This window comes from Leopardus geoffroyi, chromosome A3 (genome assembly GCF_018350155.1).
Source record: "Leopardus geoffroyi isolate Oge1 chromosome A3, O.geoffroyi_Oge1_pat1.0, whole genome shotgun sequence".
Classification (NCBI taxonomy): Eukaryota; Metazoa; Chordata; class Mammalia; order Carnivora; family Felidae; genus Leopardus; species Leopardus geoffroyi.
The window spans coordinates 4084998-4101473 of record NC_059336.1 but is presented as its reverse complement, the minus strand read 5'-3'; the positions used below and the strand labels follow the sequence as shown (position 1 = coordinate 4101473).

Sequence of the window (16476 nt, the reverse complement as noted above, 5' to 3'; positions counted from 1 at the left end):
GTAAGTTGTAGTTTCGTTAAACTTTTTTTAAATGTTTATTTTTGAGAGAGAGAGAGAGCGCGTGCACACACACGCAAATGGCGGAGGGGCAGAGAGAGAGGGAGACACAGAATCCCAAACAGGCTCCAGGCTCTAGGCTCTGAGGTGTCAGCACAGAGCCCGACGCGGGGCTTGAACTCACGGACCGCGAGATCATGATCTGAGCCGAAGTCAGACGCTTGGCTGACTGAGCCACCCATGTGCCCCTAAACTTTTTTTTTTTTTTAAGTTTATTTATTTATTTTGAGAGAGTGGGCAGGAGATGGGAAGGGAGGGGGAGACAGAGAATCCCAAGCAGGCTCCATGGTGTCAGTGCAGAGCCCGACGCGGGGCTCGATGTCATGAATTGTGAGATGACCTGAGCCGAGGTCAAAAATAGGATGTGTAACTGACCGGGCCCCTCAGGCGCCCCTGAATTGTAGCTTCATTAGAAAACAGAACTCTGTGCCGGCTGGCACCACCACAAGATGGAGGAGAGGTTTAAGGAGCCCCACACCTGTCAGCCAGAGGGTCATCTTTGTGGGTCCCACTCGACATGCCTTTAACGAGCGGAGCCCGCAGGCCCCTGTAACGCAGATCTGTGCGTCGCGGTCCGTGCACACAGGGTGCACACGTACCAAGAATGCCCAGCTGTGTGCTGCATTCCCTGAGTGGGCGGTTGAGAAGGTAGGGATTACTCCTGTAATCCTCTGAATCCCATCAATATCTGGGGCTCTCTGTCTTATCCTGCTTTGAATTCAGCCCTGCCATCTGTTTGCTGTTTTGCTGCCTAATTAATACAATTATATAAAACAATAAGCATCACCAATACCGTATTCTGAATTACGCTGTTTCATACCGTAAACACACAAATCTGTTTATAGCCTGTCAGGCAACCATGAATTATGGTGTTCTGTACCCTTTTATTGTATGCGTTCTGAGCCGCGAGGGGTCACGATCGGCCTCTAGTGTGGGCAGGCCTGCGGTGGCGAGAGCTGGCCTTGGGGGGTGTGGGAGCAGGCCAAGGTGACCTTCGCGGTCGTGTGTGTGTGTGTGTGTGTGTGTGTGTGTGTGTGTGTAAAAGGGAGGTGGTCCCGGGGGGGCGGGGCCCCCCGTGGGTGATCCCCTTCTCCCAGTGGGCAAGAGAGCGTCCAGCTGTGCCTTCTCCATCTGCCATGGAGGAGAGTGACAGTGACAGCGGTGCTAAGGACACGCCTCTTGTCATTTAAGCAAGACCGGTGCCTCTGTAGCTACGAGTTTGTACCTAGATGTCGTTCTCCCCCTTTTGCAGTTGAGGAAACAAAGGCCCAGGGAAATGGAGTTCCCCCAAAAGAATCACAAAATATAGTTGGGCAGGTTGGCATCTGTGAATGTATTGCCTTCTCACTTAGCGTATCATGTCTCACGATAACATTCCCAGATGTGGACCAGACATTCCCACGCCAGGACCTTGGCACTGGCCGTTCCTGCTGCCTGCAACCTCTTCCCCCCGATACCAGTGTGGCTCACTCCATCGCTAGCTTCCTGTGTTCTCACCTTCTAGGTGGGTCTCACCTGACTCATCCCATTTACAACGGCACCCCTCCCTCCCTGCCTGGCTCCTCTCCCCACCTCACCCCTCCCCTTCCTTACCATGCTCTGTTTTTTTCCGTAACACTTATCATTTTCTGGTATGTTATATAATTTATTTCAAAGAACTCTCTTACCTGTCTGTGGAGGGGTGTATCATAAGAGAGACCAACACACGAAATAGTATCTGACCCAGAGTAGGTGCTCCGTAAACATTTGAGTGGATGAGAAAATGAATTTTCAATAGGTGGAAACTAAACAGAAATACTCTACTTGATGTCTTCCTGAACGGTGCTGGTTTTACCACTTTCCGTTTCAGATATTTTGCTAAATAAACCAAGTGCTTTGTTAATGCGAATGTCCCGATCATTTTGGCACAGTGTCTGGCTGATGAGACCCAGTGTGGCAGAATATACCCAGCCAGGGAGAATGGGAGATCCATCCTGCCAGCTCTGTCGGCCAGTGAGGGTTCTGTGTGTCCACTGGCCTCTCTCCTGGCCGCCTCTTTTGTGTTCCGACAAACAGTTTTGATCTCAAATGGATGTCAAAAAGCATGTGAGTACTTGAGCTGGGTTGCGGTAAGAAACAGTGGAAGATAATCTTGCTGGGGGTTAAAATGCTAATTTATGAGCTGTCTAGGCTCTTCAAAGAAATGGGTGAGAAAACAGATGGCGGAGGTCAGACACAGAGGCCGTCATCGATGCTAACTTAGCCTGGGAGGGTGACCAAAAGTTCACAAAGGGAAGCTGAGGAAACTCTGCGTCAAGACCTTTCGATATTTGAAGAAAATAGAAAGTACGATGCCATTGCCAGAGGAGCTAATCAATTCTGACCCTTTCGATGCTGATGCGGTTGCCTATGAGAGCAGCGTGTCCCCGGAAACGTGGGTTATCATGGAGTCACAGCATGTGAGGGATGTCGTAAGGCAAAAATCACCACTGGTCAAAATTACCCTTACAATTCTTTTAGGTACCATGTTGATATCATACTATTCAGTTAGCTCTTGCTATCGAATAGCCCAAGACATAGCGGCTTAAAATGACAACATTTATTTAGCTAACGACGCTATGGGTCAGTGTTTTAGGCCGGGCTCCGCTGAGCGAGCCTTGTCTTGGCTGGGCTTACTCATGTGCCTGTGGGCAGCAGCCAGCTCTGTTACAGGGGGCTGGTCGGACTAAGGTGGCCTCCCCGGGATGGCTTGTCTCAGCTCCACATGGTCGCTCATCCTCCAGGCGGCTAGCGTGGGCTTGCTCCCAAGGCCGAAGCAGAGCTGAAGCATGCAGAGCTCTTGAGTGCCAGGCTGGGAACCAGCTCACTATCACTAATGCCACTCTATGACCCAGGGTCGAGGGGTAGATGAAAAGTCTCCAGATCATGACGGGAAGGGCAGCAAAGTCTCCCTTTCTTTTCTTTTCTTTTTTTAAGTTTTTTAAATGTTTATTTATTTTTGACGGAGAGAGAGACAGAGCACAAGTAGGGGAGGGGCAGAGAGAGAGGGAGACACAGAATCCAATGCAGGCTCCAGGCTTTGAGCTGTCAGCACGGAGCCCGACGTGGGGCTGGAACTCACCAACCACGGGATCGTGACCTGAGCCGAAGTCAGATACTTAACTGACTGAGCCACCTAGGGGACCCTGCAAAGCCTCCCTTTCAAAGTCTGTGGAAACAGGGAGGTGTGAAGGACTGTAGTTTTTGCAGCCCCTAACTGTATTCCTCAACCTCAGCCAGTTTTTCCTTTGGTGCTGAAACTTGTCCTAGTTCCATGTTTAATCAACACATGCAGTAGGGGCCTCGTGTGTTCAGTACACGTGTAGGAAAAACACTGCCGGCTCCGGCACCGCGCTCAGCAGCGAGCTGCTCGTGGCGGGAACCGAGTGGGCTTCGAGACTGCTCGTTGTACGCAGGTATTTGCTTACGGAGTTGACCTCTAGGGGCCATTGCCAAGAGATTGAAGTCATTATTTTCGTGTTGTTCAGCCTCACTGCGTGTCGTGGCTCCACTGTAGAAACCTTTGGGAGTTTCTGACAGGTGAAAGACTGGAACAGCGTGGCTTGGCCCGTGTCGCTTGGCCCGGAGTTTCGTGGACCCGAGTCGCACCCGCTCCTCAGAGCCGACCGCGTGGGGAGACGGGAGCCGGCAGCGCCGTCTGGTTTCACTGCGCACTGCTTGCCGTTGACTTCTTTTCTGGGGGGGAGGGGGCACGGGGCGGGTAGTCCCTGGATGGGCCCCTGAATCTGCCGTGGGGCTGACACAGCTCTTCACCCAAGTTCGGCCATCTCTTGGCAGTCTTTTCCAACCCTGCACTTCATTCACTCACCAGTCGCTTATCGAAGGCCCAGCACGAGCCGGGCGGTGCTCGGGACGCTGGGTCCATGGTTGAGAGTATACGGCCACTACCTGGAATGACTCGGAGACACTTTCACGGCAGGAGAAAACGTAACTCATTCTGTGAGTGGGATACACAGAGAGCAGAGGGCTCTTCCCTAAAGCCCTGCTCCTGGCTAGCGGAGGCCGGAAGAAGAGTTAACACGGGCTAACTGATTGTCGAGCTGGTACTTTAGGCCGGGCATGCTTCCAACCCGCTTAACTCTCACATGGCGGAGAGTTAACTCTCACCTCTGGGGGAGGTACCGCTATTTCCCCGTGTTAGCGATGAGGAAACTGAGTCCCGAGGAGGCGGGGCAGATCGTCTGGGGTCATGGCACTAACAGGTAGGTGCAGGGCAGGATTTGAACCTTGCCTCCCCAGCCCCCTTCCTCACCCCTCGGCAGAGAAGGTTAAATGTCTGGTCTCCCCAGTGTCCCCTCACCTCGTGTCCTCCCCCGCCACCCCCTGCAGTGTCTCCAGGTGTTGTCTGGTGGTCCACTCGGCCTGTTTGGGGGAGGGGGGTTCATTGCAGAGTGAGTCTGCCTTCCAGACGCCCCCTTCCCAGCACTCTGTGAGCCCCACGCCAGACCCCGTCCAGCCCGCAAGAGGACCCTGTGGCAGCTCAGGACAGCTCAGCCCCGGGGGCCTCCCTCTGCCCAGCCTTGCTTTGCTCGGGCTGTGTCCTGCCGTGGCCTCCTCTGGGAAGTGGGGGGCAGCCCGGGGTCGCCCGGGCTTACACCTTCTCCTGTCCTGCTTGCCTTCCTGTGCTGGGCCCGCGCCCTCCTCACCATCTTCCAGGGCCGGGAAAATTGCAGCCTTTTCGTGTGTTTCCTGTATGAGTGTCCTGGGGCTGCGGTGGCCAAGTCCCCGACACTGGGAGGTTGAGAGCGGCACTGTGACCTCCCCTGGTCTGGAGGCCGGGGGTCTGGAATCCAGGTGTGGGCAGGGCTGGGCTCGCTCTGCAGGCTCTCGGGACGTCCCCTCCGGCCTCTGGCAGCTTCTGGTGGCTCCAGGTGCCCCTGGGCTTGTGACCACAACCCTTGTCTTTGCCTGCCGGGGCACGTGGCCTTCACGTGGCTGTCTCTGCGTCTTCCCCCTTCTCACGTGGGCACTGGTCATTGGATTTAGTGCCCACGCACCTTCTGGTACAAGTCCTCTCACCTTGGGGCCCAGGACGTCTAATAAAGACAGACGGTAATTGTGAAGAACTTTCACTGTCAACAACATCTCCTCTGGAGATGATGGTCTTTTCCAGAGATCCTGATTTGCATTTGGGAAGCTGAATCTTACCTTGTTTCGCTGTCTGTCTTCCTTTAGGAGGGAATGTGTCTCCCAGCAGCTTGCCCTTGGGCAAATGTTTCCCTCCCTCGGGGCCCCCTCCCCTGGAAGAGCAGCATCGCCTTCCAGAGGGGCAGCCTGGGGTGGATTGGGCGACTCAGCCCACGTAAAGCACTCGGGTGCTGGTGACGGGCACACGGCAGGCACTAAATGAGGCTCAGGTGTGCCTGATACAAACCTGTAGAAATGCTCGGCTCTTTGGGCAGATAGATGCCTCAGGCTGATGAGGGCGAACTGGATTAACTTGGAAAAGGAAGAAAGAGAGAAACAGGCCAATAACTGTCAGTGGATTGTTCCCCTTTTGTGCTTATGCTGTGATGAGAGTCTGTAGGTAGCATCTCCTTTATCCTCCTTGGTTCTCCCCATTTTACAAATGAGAGCCTAACGTTAGAGGAGCTTGCCCAAGCCATCCAGCGGCCGAGTGGCAGAACTGGGACTCGAGCCTGGGAGGTGGTCCTTCTTCAGCCCAGGGACCCCAGGGCCCCGGGAGAGCCGGGCGGAGATGCTGCCTGGCGCCTGGGACAGGGCACCCTCGGAGCCAGTCCTGGCCTGACTCTCCTCCCTCCCTGCTCTCACCTGTAGTCCTCACCAGAGGCTACTCCATTGGGGGCACGGGGCAGAGGGAAGAAGGTCCGGTTTCTCTGGAAGGTCTGGCTGAAGGTGTCCCAGGTCAAGGTCTTAAATTGGAGGTGCATCCCCCGAAGTATGGGGCTGTACACTCAAGTGTGCAAGGTCATATCGGGGCCCCACAGATACACTTTTAAAAAGATTGTTACGTATTTATCTTAATAATAGCTCTAAGGACAAAAATGATCTTTTTTTCTCCTCCAGTTAGGACAAGAACTTATTTACTTATTTATGTTTTTTACTCTGACGGGCAAAGCATGGCATCATGGTACCCACCTTGCATTCCTTGGCTGATGAGGGTAAATAAACGTCTTTTCACGTGTCTTTTTAAAAATTGTTTTGATTTTAATTTTAAAAATTAATGGACTTTTTTTTAAAGTTTATTTTGTGAGAGAGAGCGTGAATGGGGGAGAGGCAGAGAGAGAGAGAGAGAGAGAGAGAGAGAGAGAGAATCCCAAGCAGGCTCCACGCTGTCCGTACAGAGTGCAGCATGGGGCTCAATCTCATGAATCGTGAGATCAGGACCTGAGTCGAAATCAAGAGTTGGATGCTTAACTGGCTGAGCCCCCGAGGCGCCCCCAGACTTTGCTTCTTTAGAGCAGTTTGGGTTTTTAGAAGAACGAGGGGAAAGCACAGAGGGCCCCCGAAGAGTGCGCACCCTTAGCCCCCATCCACTTCTGCCTGTGTTTGCCGTCTTGCATGCATGTGGCTGTTGTTACAGCCGATCAGCCAGTATTAATCCGTTATTATTAACTGAAGCTCACGGTTTCCATTGGGCTCCCTCCTGGCATTGCACATTCGGTGGGTTTGGACACATGTGTAGTGATAACGCATCCACCTGCAGTGTTAAACAGAAGCGTTTCACTGCCCTAAACATCCTCTGTGCTCCACCAGGCCGTCCCTCCTTCCTCCCCACCAGGCACCAGCAGCCACTGGTCTTTTTACTGTCTCCAGAGTCTTGTCCTTTCCAGAATGTCTCACGGGGTCATACAGGCTGTAGCCTTTTCAGGCTGGCTGCTTCCATTCAGTAACATACGTTTACGGTTCCTCCGTGTCTCTTCGTGGCTTGGTCGCGTTTCTTTTTAGCGGTGGTTAACATTCCATCGTCAGATGGGGCACAGTTTCCATTTGCCTACTAAAGGACAGCTTGGCTGGTGTTAGCAGTCAGAATTAGAGTCGCTAGAAACATTCACGGGCAGGTTTCTGTAGGAGTGTCGTTGTGGCTTACAGGGTAATGATGTCGTCTCCCCAACAGCATTTTTTTTTTTTTTTTTTTTTTTTTTTTACTTTCTAAAAGTTGATACACATAACATACAGTTTATCCTTTTAACCATTCCTAAGTGTGCAGTTCAGAGGCACCGAGTACATTCACATTGTTGAACACACGGTCCCCCTTTTAAAGCAACCATATTCCAGGGGCGCCTGGTGGCTCATTCAGAAGAGCACGTCATGTAACTCTTGATCTTGGAGCTGAGTTGGGTGTGGAGATTACTGAAATAAATAAACTTAAAAAAAAAGACAAACTTAAAACAACAACAAAGCAACCGTATTCCAGCAACCCCCAGTTATCCAGGGGTGGGGAGGAGGTCAGGGTCTGAGGGGTCCCCACACGGCACAACGACTGGCACCCGGGGGCTTGGGAAACTCGCAGCTCAAACGGTAGACCCAGCCCCGCATTCTTCCCCAAAAGTTCAGCATTTGGGGTAATACATTTGGGGTACATTTCTGTGTGGTCTTCTCTTTCAGCGTCCCAACATGAAGTTTTAGAACCTGTTGGTGGCATTTCCGTGCTCGTTCTTTGCCCAGGTCCCTGGATGGGTTGTCTTTGGAAAAGGGGGCTTTGGAAAATAGTCCCTTCTTTCCTGCAAGTTTCTCCCTCCTCTCCGTTCACCTCCCTGTAAAGCTGCACACTCACAGCAATATTACTGGCCCGGGGGGCTCGGAGGAGGTGGGGGGCCGGGCACGTGGCAGAATGGAGGAGGCGAGGGGTCCTTCACACTCTCCACGTGGTGGACCCTGAGGATGGCAAGGAGGCGAGCCCTTGGCCGCGAGTCTTGCCAACCGGCTGGTCTTCCCAGAGCCTTCCCAACCTTGTGCCTCAATTTCCCCATATGACCTGCTACCACCTTGGTCCGGAGTGAGAAAAATTAGTAGTGGCCCTTTGAGGTCTCCCTGGAGGAGGGTGTCAGTTGGCTCATCATCTTGCCGGCCGGGCTCAGCTGCTCCTAAAGGCGTCGATTTTGCTGTGATCACAGAACAGGCTGCGGAGAGAGCAAAATAATTGTCATGGCAGGTGTGTCAGAAAGGGAGCACTCTTTCTCTGAGGTTTCTGTTCTGAAGCCCGGCACCTCCCCACCGAGGCCGCTTTTCTCTTTCCGCCGAGGGAGGGCCGATGTCAGGGGCCATGCTCAAGGTGATGCTCAGCCCTCAGCTCCCCAGGCAGGCCCCCCGGGACGCAACCTGAGTTTTCCTGGTCCCTCCGGGGCCCGTCTCAGGCTCTGGTACTCACCCTGGGGTGCGGGAACCCCGTGGGCCTCCTCCGTCTTGCCTGCCTGGACTCGCACAGTGGGCGCTTTGTGTTCCGTCCTGGGCTCTCCCCTGATGGCCTTAGAGGGTGGGGTCCAGGTCACCCCTCCGCCCAACTCACCCTGAAGCCGACTCTGGGGGACCTCCTCCTTTCCCTCCCACTCCTCCTCCTTCCCATCTCTTCCCAACTTGGGGACCGTCAGAACTGAGGGTTGGGAAATGGATTTCCTTCTTAGGGTTTAAGCTCTGGAATCCAGAAGTCTTTACTGTTTCTGCTGCAGCAACTCCCGCAAGAGCCCTGCCCGCCCATCTCCCCCTGCACTGGCCACGTAGGAGCCAGCCCACGGACGCTGTGGGCCTGCTGGCTTTCTGGGGCCCTAGAGCTGCTCAGCGTGTGCACTGGGCCAGTTGCACAGCCAACATCTCGTTGCTCCCGGGAAGACCTTCCATGCACGAGCGGCCTTCTTGCCCTGTGGGGCCGCCGAGGCGTGTGTTCTATGTGATCTCCCATCGTTCCCTCGTCGAGTCACGCTCTGGCTGCCCCATGACACTTTATAGGCTCCTTCACCCTGTCTTTCTCTCTCCCCTGTGAGTGTTTCTTGGGGTCACCTCCCAAATAGAATCCTGGCAATGGCATCTTTTTGGGGGGAACCCAGCGTGACACAGCATCTCTTCTCAGAAGCAGGGAATGGGGCCTGCTGACCGATGAGGGAAGAGACTCACTAGTTGATAGTTCAAACTGTCGAGGCGGATCTTTGGAAACCCGGATGAGTGGGCCCTTCCCCCACGCCTGGCACGGCGCCCAGCGTTCTCACAGACAAGTGTTTCGGACGGTCCTCCCTGTAGCTCTGCCCGAGTGGCCTCTTCTCAGCGCCGAGGGGTCTGGGTCTCGGGGCTAATCTGCCCGCCAGCCGAGGAAGCAGGGACCGACACTCAGTTCCCGTGGTTCCCAGGGGGAGCACCTCGAAATTCCTCAGCTAGCAGAAAGGCTGTGGCACCTCGAGGTCAGCCATTGTCTCCCGTCGGCATCAGCACCAAGGAATTCCAGGACCCCGTTCCGATCTCTACAGACTCTCGTCTTTGAACCTTTCCCGAAAAAATTACATCGCGCCAGATGCTTTGCGGCAGGGGAGACGGTGGCGCGAGAGCCATTCGAGGGGCAGCGACCTGGAGGGCTGGTTTCACGTTACAAAGGAGTCTGTCTGACGGCATTGGCCGATTCCTGTGGTGTGAACACCCCCAGCACGGCCAGTCCCAAGCTATGAACGTGATGGGTGGGAAGTGACGACAGCGTGGAGTGCCACACCGTTGTGTGGCTTGCCCACGATGCCGACGCAGCGAGAATGACCCCAAGGGCACCGAGAATGGTAAGATGGAATCAAATAATTGGCAAGTGACGAGCTTCAAGTATTTAGTACCTTTTTTAGGGAGGTAAAATTCACGTAGCCCCACACTCCCCATTTTCACTATTTATTTATCTATCTATCTATCTATCTATCTATCTATTTTTGAATATGAAATTTATTGTCAGGTTGGTTTCCATACAACACCCAGTGCTCCTCTCAACCATTTTCACTATTTTACTTTATTATTATTTTTTTTAATGTTTGTTTATTTTTGAGAGAGAAAGAGAGAGAGAGACAGAGTGTGAGCAGGGGAGGGGCAGAGAAAGAGGGAGACACAGAATCCGAAGCCGGCTCCAGGCTCCGAGCTGTCAGCACACAGCCTGACGCGGGGCTCGAACTCATAAACCGCGAGATCGTGACCTGAGCCGAAGTCGGACGCTGAACCGACTGAGCCCCCCAGGCGCCCCATTTTCACTATTTTAAAGTGGACATTTGGGCAGCATGAAGTACATCCACTGCCAGAACATTTTCATCCCTGCCAAGGAAGCCTGAACCTGATCAAGCGGTCACCCGTCATTCTCTCTCTCCATCCCTGGCCATCATCGTCATCTGCTTTCTGTGTCTATGAATGTGCCCCATCCGGGTTTTTCACGCGAACGGAATCGTACGCTACGTGACCTCTCAGGTGTGGCTTCTGGCACGTGGCGTGTGTGTTCATGGCTCGTCCACATTGCGGTGTATTTCAGCACTGCCTTCCTTGCTGTGGCTGAAGGGGGCCTCCTTGTCTGGGTATGTCGCATTTTGGTTACCTGTTCATCCATCAGTGGACATCTGGGCTGTTTCTGCCTTTTGGCTGTTTCGAAATGTGCTGCTGTAAACATTCACATACACATTTTTATTTGAGCTCCTCTCTTTAGTTCTTTGGGGGTATTATATGCCCAGAAGTGGACTTGCTGGGTCATACGGTATTCCAAGTTTCACTTTTTGAGGAGCCTCCGAATTGTGGTTCGCCATCTTACATTCCCGTAAGCAGTGCTCGTGTGTCCTCACTTCCCGGCATCCTCACTGACACCTGTCATTTCCAGGTCCCTAGCCATGCCTAGCTGCTGTGAGGTCATGTCTCATTGGGGTTTTGATGTACGCTTTTTATTTTTTTTCTAATGACTGGTAGTGTTTAGCATCCATGCACGTGCTTTTGGCTGTTTGTAAATCTTCCTTGGAGAAGTGGGTGTTCAAGTCCTTTGCTCATTTTTCAGTTGACTTGGTAGTTCTTTTGTTATTGAGTTGTAAGGGTTCTTTATTCTGCATGGACCAGATGTATGATTTGCAAGTACGTTCTGCCATTCTGTGAGCTGTCTTTTCACTTTCTTGATAGTGTCCTTTGACGCTTAAAAGTTTAATTTTGGTAAAAAAAAATGTAAAAAGTTGGTATAAAATTATATTTGAAGAAAGTTTAGTATACAATTATATAAAATTGATTTAAAAACTGTTTTTTTTTTTTAAATCACTTATGCTTTTGGTGTCATATCTAAGAATCGACTGCCAGATCAAAGGTCATGAAGATTTACTCCTGTGTTTTCCTCTAAGAGTTTTGTAGTTTTAGTTATTACATGTAGGTCTTTGATCGATTTTCAGTTGATGTGAGATAGGGAGTTCTACTTCATTCTTCTACATGTGACCATCCAGTAGTATATCTTTGTTTTTAACATAGCTTATTATAGGTTTATGTAAGTTAACTCTTAATAATGGCAGTGTTTAACAACCGGCTTGCACAATTCCTGAAAATCAGCTCTCAGGAGGCAGTGTGAGCTGATATGAGCCAATATGAAACGGTTTCAGCCACTATTTCCACCTTACCTGCTTGCTGCAAAAGGCAGGAGTTTGTATTTGTTTTTCTTAAGGAGCCCAGCTGGGGGATGACCACAGTGTGCTTGCAGAGCTCCTGGGGAGTGAGTGTCTGGGCAAGGAGCATCTGAAGACCCCTGCTCCTGTAGCCATGGGCTCGTCCACCCTCCTGCCGTTGAATCTGGCTTTCCCCCTCCCCTGGTTCAAAGAACGTGGCTGGGTCTCTCTGCCTGTCTTGCCTCCACATTTGCCCAGCTCTTCCCTCTGGCTCAGAGGGAACTGATTATGTCCCAGCTGGTGTGGAGGGCTTTTGGAAGCCCCACCTGTGAGCAGAGAACCAAGCCTGATCCTGAGGTTGAGAAAGGGTCCCTTATCCTGGTTGGGTAACCGGATAAAATACTGGATGCTCAGCGACGTTTGGATTTCAGGTAGATAACCCATAATTTTTAGCATAAGCGTGACCCGTGCGAGATTGGGGTAGACTTCTACTAAAGAATTATGCGTTGTTTCTCTGAAATTCACTTAGTTGGGATCTTGTGTTTTCATTTGCTGAATCTGTTAGGCTCTCCCTCAGGTCAGCGTTCTAACCTTCTGCCCTCTTCCAACAGCAGGGACTCAGAACCCCAGGGTGAAAAGGGTCCGAGGGCAGTGCCTATTCTCTGCCTGTTTTCCAGGTCTGGAAACTGAGTCCCAGCGTGAACTTTTCTTTCTCGTGAAGTCAGCGCACTTTCTGAGTGTCCCCTCTGCACAGGGCCCTGTGCTGGGTGTTGGGAGTGACAGTGACAAGACTGCCATGGGCCTGGGTAGGGGGCGGGAGTTAAGAGTTCCCTTTCAGCATGTGAAATAGACAGGATTCAAAGCAGGTCCGGACCCTGCTTTGCCATGTGTCAGCTGCCTGTGAAGTCGCTTCCGCTCTTGGAGCCTCTGTCTCCCCTTTCCTGACGTGGGGATGACGGTGCTTCTCTTGGGGGATTGTTCCCGGGCTTCAGTGGGGCGACGGCATGCCTGGTGGGGGCAGGGAAGAGTTTACTGCACGATCAGAGAAGAGAGGTACCATGGTAAAGTTTGGTTGTTGCCCACAGGTCGCCAGGCATCCTGGGCCACCCGGATGATGCAGGATGGAGGTGCCAGAACTCACTCGCCCTGCCTCGCCTGCCCGGGACCAGCCAGCTCCTGCCCCTGGACACCCAGGAGCCTCAGGTGGGCAGGTCTCGCCTCACCTGACCCTGGGCCCCGTCATTCTGTCACCGGAGCAGGGTCTGGCCCCCGCCGTGTTCCTGAAGGCCCTGCCTATCCCGCTGTACCACACGGGGCCCCCGGGGGGCCTCCAGCCACGTGCCCCCCTGGTGACGGGCAGCCTGGATGGGGGCGGCGGACCCTTTATCCTCAGCCCCCTGCTGCAGCCCGAAGGCCCCGGCCCCACCCAGGCGGGGAAGCCGGCGGCCCCGACCCTCACCGTGAACATCGTGGGCACGCTGCCCGTCCTGTCGCCGGGCCTGGGGCCCACGCTGGGCAGCCCGGGGAAGGTACGGAACGCCGGCAAGTACCTCTGCCCACACTGTGGCCGCGACTGCCTGAAGCCCAGCGTTCTGGAGAAGCACATCCGGTCCCACACGGGCGAGAGGCCCTTCCCGTGTGCCACCTGCGGCATCGCCTTTAAGACCCAGAGCAACCTGTACAAGCACAGGCGCACCCAGACGCACCTCACCCACTCCCGGCTGTCTTCGGAGTCTGAGGGAGGGGGCGGCAGCCTCCCGGAGGAGGGGGACGCGGCCGGAGAGAGCTCCAGGGCAGCGGGCGCAGGGGACGGCTGGAGCCAGAGCCGATCCGGGAGGCCCCTCTCTCCAGGCGCCCAGGGTGCCGGGCGCTGCCCGGCGCCAGCCACGCACCCGTCTTCTGTCGCTAAGACCCTGGGTCTGAAGTTGGAAGCCGTTCCCCGTCCGGGGTCCGCACCAGCCGACAGAGAGACCCCCGTGGACTCTGCCCACGCGGCCTCCCCCGCGCGCACCCCGGCCGGCGGCACCCAGCTGAGGCGGAAGTCGCCAGAGCAGCTGTCCCCGACCGCCGGCCCGCCGTGCGCCCCGCGGCAGCAGGCGGCGCCGTCCTCCTCGGAGAAAGCCCGGGACGCCAGGGCCTCGGAGGGCCGGCTGAGGAAGTGTGAGAGCACGGACTCGGGCTACCTGTCCCGCTCGGACAGCGCGGAGCAGCCACCGGCCCCCGGCAGCCCCCCGCGTGGCCTGTCGGAGGGGGAGGCGGCCCCGGGCCCGCGGCTGGAGCGGCAGCTGGAACAGCGCATCGCCTGGCTCATCTCTCACAACCAGGCCGTGGTGGACGACTCCCAGCTGGACAACGTGCGGCCCCGTAAGACGGTCCTGTGCAAGCAGGGCAGCATCGACCTGCCCATGCCCTACACCTACAAGGACTCCTTCCACTTCGACATCCGGGCGCTGCCCTCCGGCCAGAGGAAGCCCGCCGCCCTGGGCCCGGCCCGCTCTACCTTCACGCCCCCCGACAAGGCGCGCCCGGTCTTCTTCCACTCCGTCCCCACCCAGCTCTCCTCCACCGTGGCGTGCGTGCCCATCACCAGGAGCAACTCGCTGCCCTTCGTCGAGGGCACGGGAACGTGGCAGGAGCCGCCGGACCCGCGGGACGCCGGTCCCCGGAGGCAGAAGCCTCTGAGCCCCAGGCCCGCCCCTGCCCGGCCGGCGGACGTCCCCGGCGGTCACCCCCGGGCCCTGGTCAGACAGGCGGCCGTGGAGGACCTGCCGTGTCCCCTCACCGGAGACGGCCCGGCCCCCACAGAGGACCTGGGTGGAAGCAGGGCGGCTGCGGGGGAGGGGGCGGCCAGCAGGGGCGGAGCAGCCAGGAAGAAGTGTGGCCAGAGGCCGCTGAAGATGTTCTCCCAGGACAAGTGGCAGGTGTATGGGAAAGAGACATTCAAGAGAATCTACCAGAAAATGAAAACCAGCTACCATGGAGGCAAGAAGGCACGGGAGGGGACGGTGGGGAGTGGGACAGAGCTAGGTCGTCCTCTCCAGGAAGAGGTAGCAGGGGACGAGGGCACAGCCCCATCGCAGGGCGGGCGGACCCCTGTCCGTGGAGATGTGTCTCTGGGGACCCAGCTGGGGCCTTGGGGACGTCCACTGGCCCAGGAGGGCTTCCCGGTGATGGATCCAGCCACGGAGGGGGAGACGGCGGCCAGAGCAGGAGGCAGGGACCAGCCCAGGGTGAACAGGGCCACCTTACCCTCCACCCTCAGCTGCAGAGAACCCCCCTGTTCGGGCAGCAAGAGCCCTCTGCTTCCTCCAAATGGGAGGCTGGAGCTGGGGACTCAGCGGCCCGTAGCACCTGGTCCCCTCAAGGGAGGTAACGTAGAGGCTCCCATGCCGGTTTCGGCAGACCCTAACCTGGAAGGAGGCCCCCGTGGTGGGGGCGGCAAGGAGACCTGCCAGCAGGCCCCAACGGTGTCGAGGCAACCCAGCGGTGGCACTGGGGAGCCCCAGCCTTCAGAGGACAAGCTCCCATCGGAGAGAAAGAAGCTGAAGGTCGAGAAGCTGAGCTGCCAGGAGCCGCCAGAGCCCGTGGGAGCAGAAGGAGAGACCCCGAGTGGCCCCCGGCAGGCCACCTCCCCGCCATCTCAGAACCAGGACGGTGATCCTGGGGACAAGCCGGGAGAGCCGCGCGGGAGTGCTGATGGCGTGGCCGGGGGCAGGGCTGGGGAGCCAGCAGAGCCGTCGGAAGTTTGTGGCGTCTCCTCTGCTGTTCCATCTGTGGCCCTGAGGCAGGTCCTGCAGGACCCGTGTCCTGCAGCTGTGTCCCCTGGACGTCACCCCCAGCTGGCCACGCAGCCCCAGGCCCCCGGCGTCCTCACTGCCCCGGCAGACACTGCCTTTCCCCCCAAGTACCTGCTCAGGCTGCCTCAGGGTGAGGCCTGCCCCCCACCTCCCACCGCCCAGGGTCCCAGACGAGGCCAGGACCCTCTCTGCAGGAGAAGGTGGCCGGAGGAACAGCCCTCCGTTGTTGGGCCAGGGCTGGGGACCCGCCTGCCACCCTGCCCAGCCACAGGCTTGGCCTCCGGTGGAGCAGACATCTTCGAGGAGGATCCCGGCTGGTCCAGGCCCTGGGGCAGGAGAAAGGGGGTGCAGGGAGAGGAGAAGCCAGACTTGGATGCCGACACCCCAGCAGCAGGGCCGTCCCCTGGCTCCTCCTCCGGTGCCTCCAGGGAGACGACCTCCTTCCTGCCCACCCCAGCGTGTGCCACCCAGAAGAGTGGGACCCCTGAGCCCCGACACCTCTGCGTGGGTAGCACTTCAGTGGGGGCCAGGCCCTCTGGGGGTGTCCTGAGTCCCTGTGCCCTCGGCAGGGAGTTGGGCGGACCTCCCGAGAACGCCCCGGAAACCCCCCCCTCAGGGCCTCTGGCCGGGCTCAGTTCCTGCTGCTGCTTCCTCACGGCCCCCGCGTCCCCGGGCTGGCCCCAGCTGGCCTCATGTACCCACTCAGAAACCCTGCGGAGCACCAGGGCCCAGGGCCCCTTCCCATCCTTGAGGGCTGAGCCCCGACTCACGTGGTGTTGCCTGAGCCGAAGCCTGCCTCTGCCCACAGAGCAGAAGGAAACGACCGCCTCTGTCTACTTGGCTCTACACTTCCTCGGTGGCAGCACCCGGGACGAGGGTCCAGATGCCCGGCCCCTGAGCAGGGCGGTGGTGGGAGGACGGACGAGGACGGCCCTGGGAGAAGGAGGGCAGGTGCGGACAGCAAAGGTAACACCCCCCCACCCCCTTGCCCAGGGCCCTGGGGCTGGGGGAGCGTGCTTGGCAGGCGGCACTTGTAGTGAAGGAGA

General features: G+C 56.4%; 1 protein-coding gene across 4 annotated transcripts in view; it reads left to right on the top strand.

The window, feature by feature from the left end:
* ZNF831 (zinc finger protein 831) overlaps positions 1-16476 on the top strand; it is a 111826-nt gene that overhangs the window by 29858 nt on the left and 65492 nt on the right. For 3 of the 4 annotated variants that reach the window (XM_045444079.1, XM_045444080.1, XM_045444078.1), the window contains one exon: positions 12719-16396. In XM_045444079.1, the coding sequence (XP_045300035.1) occupies positions 12755-16396 (3642 nt within the window). In that variant the 5' untranslated portion in view covers positions 12719-12754. The remainder of the gene's footprint in view (positions 1-12718; positions 16397-16476) is intronic. The other variant, XM_045444081.1, reaches the window with a different exon arrangement.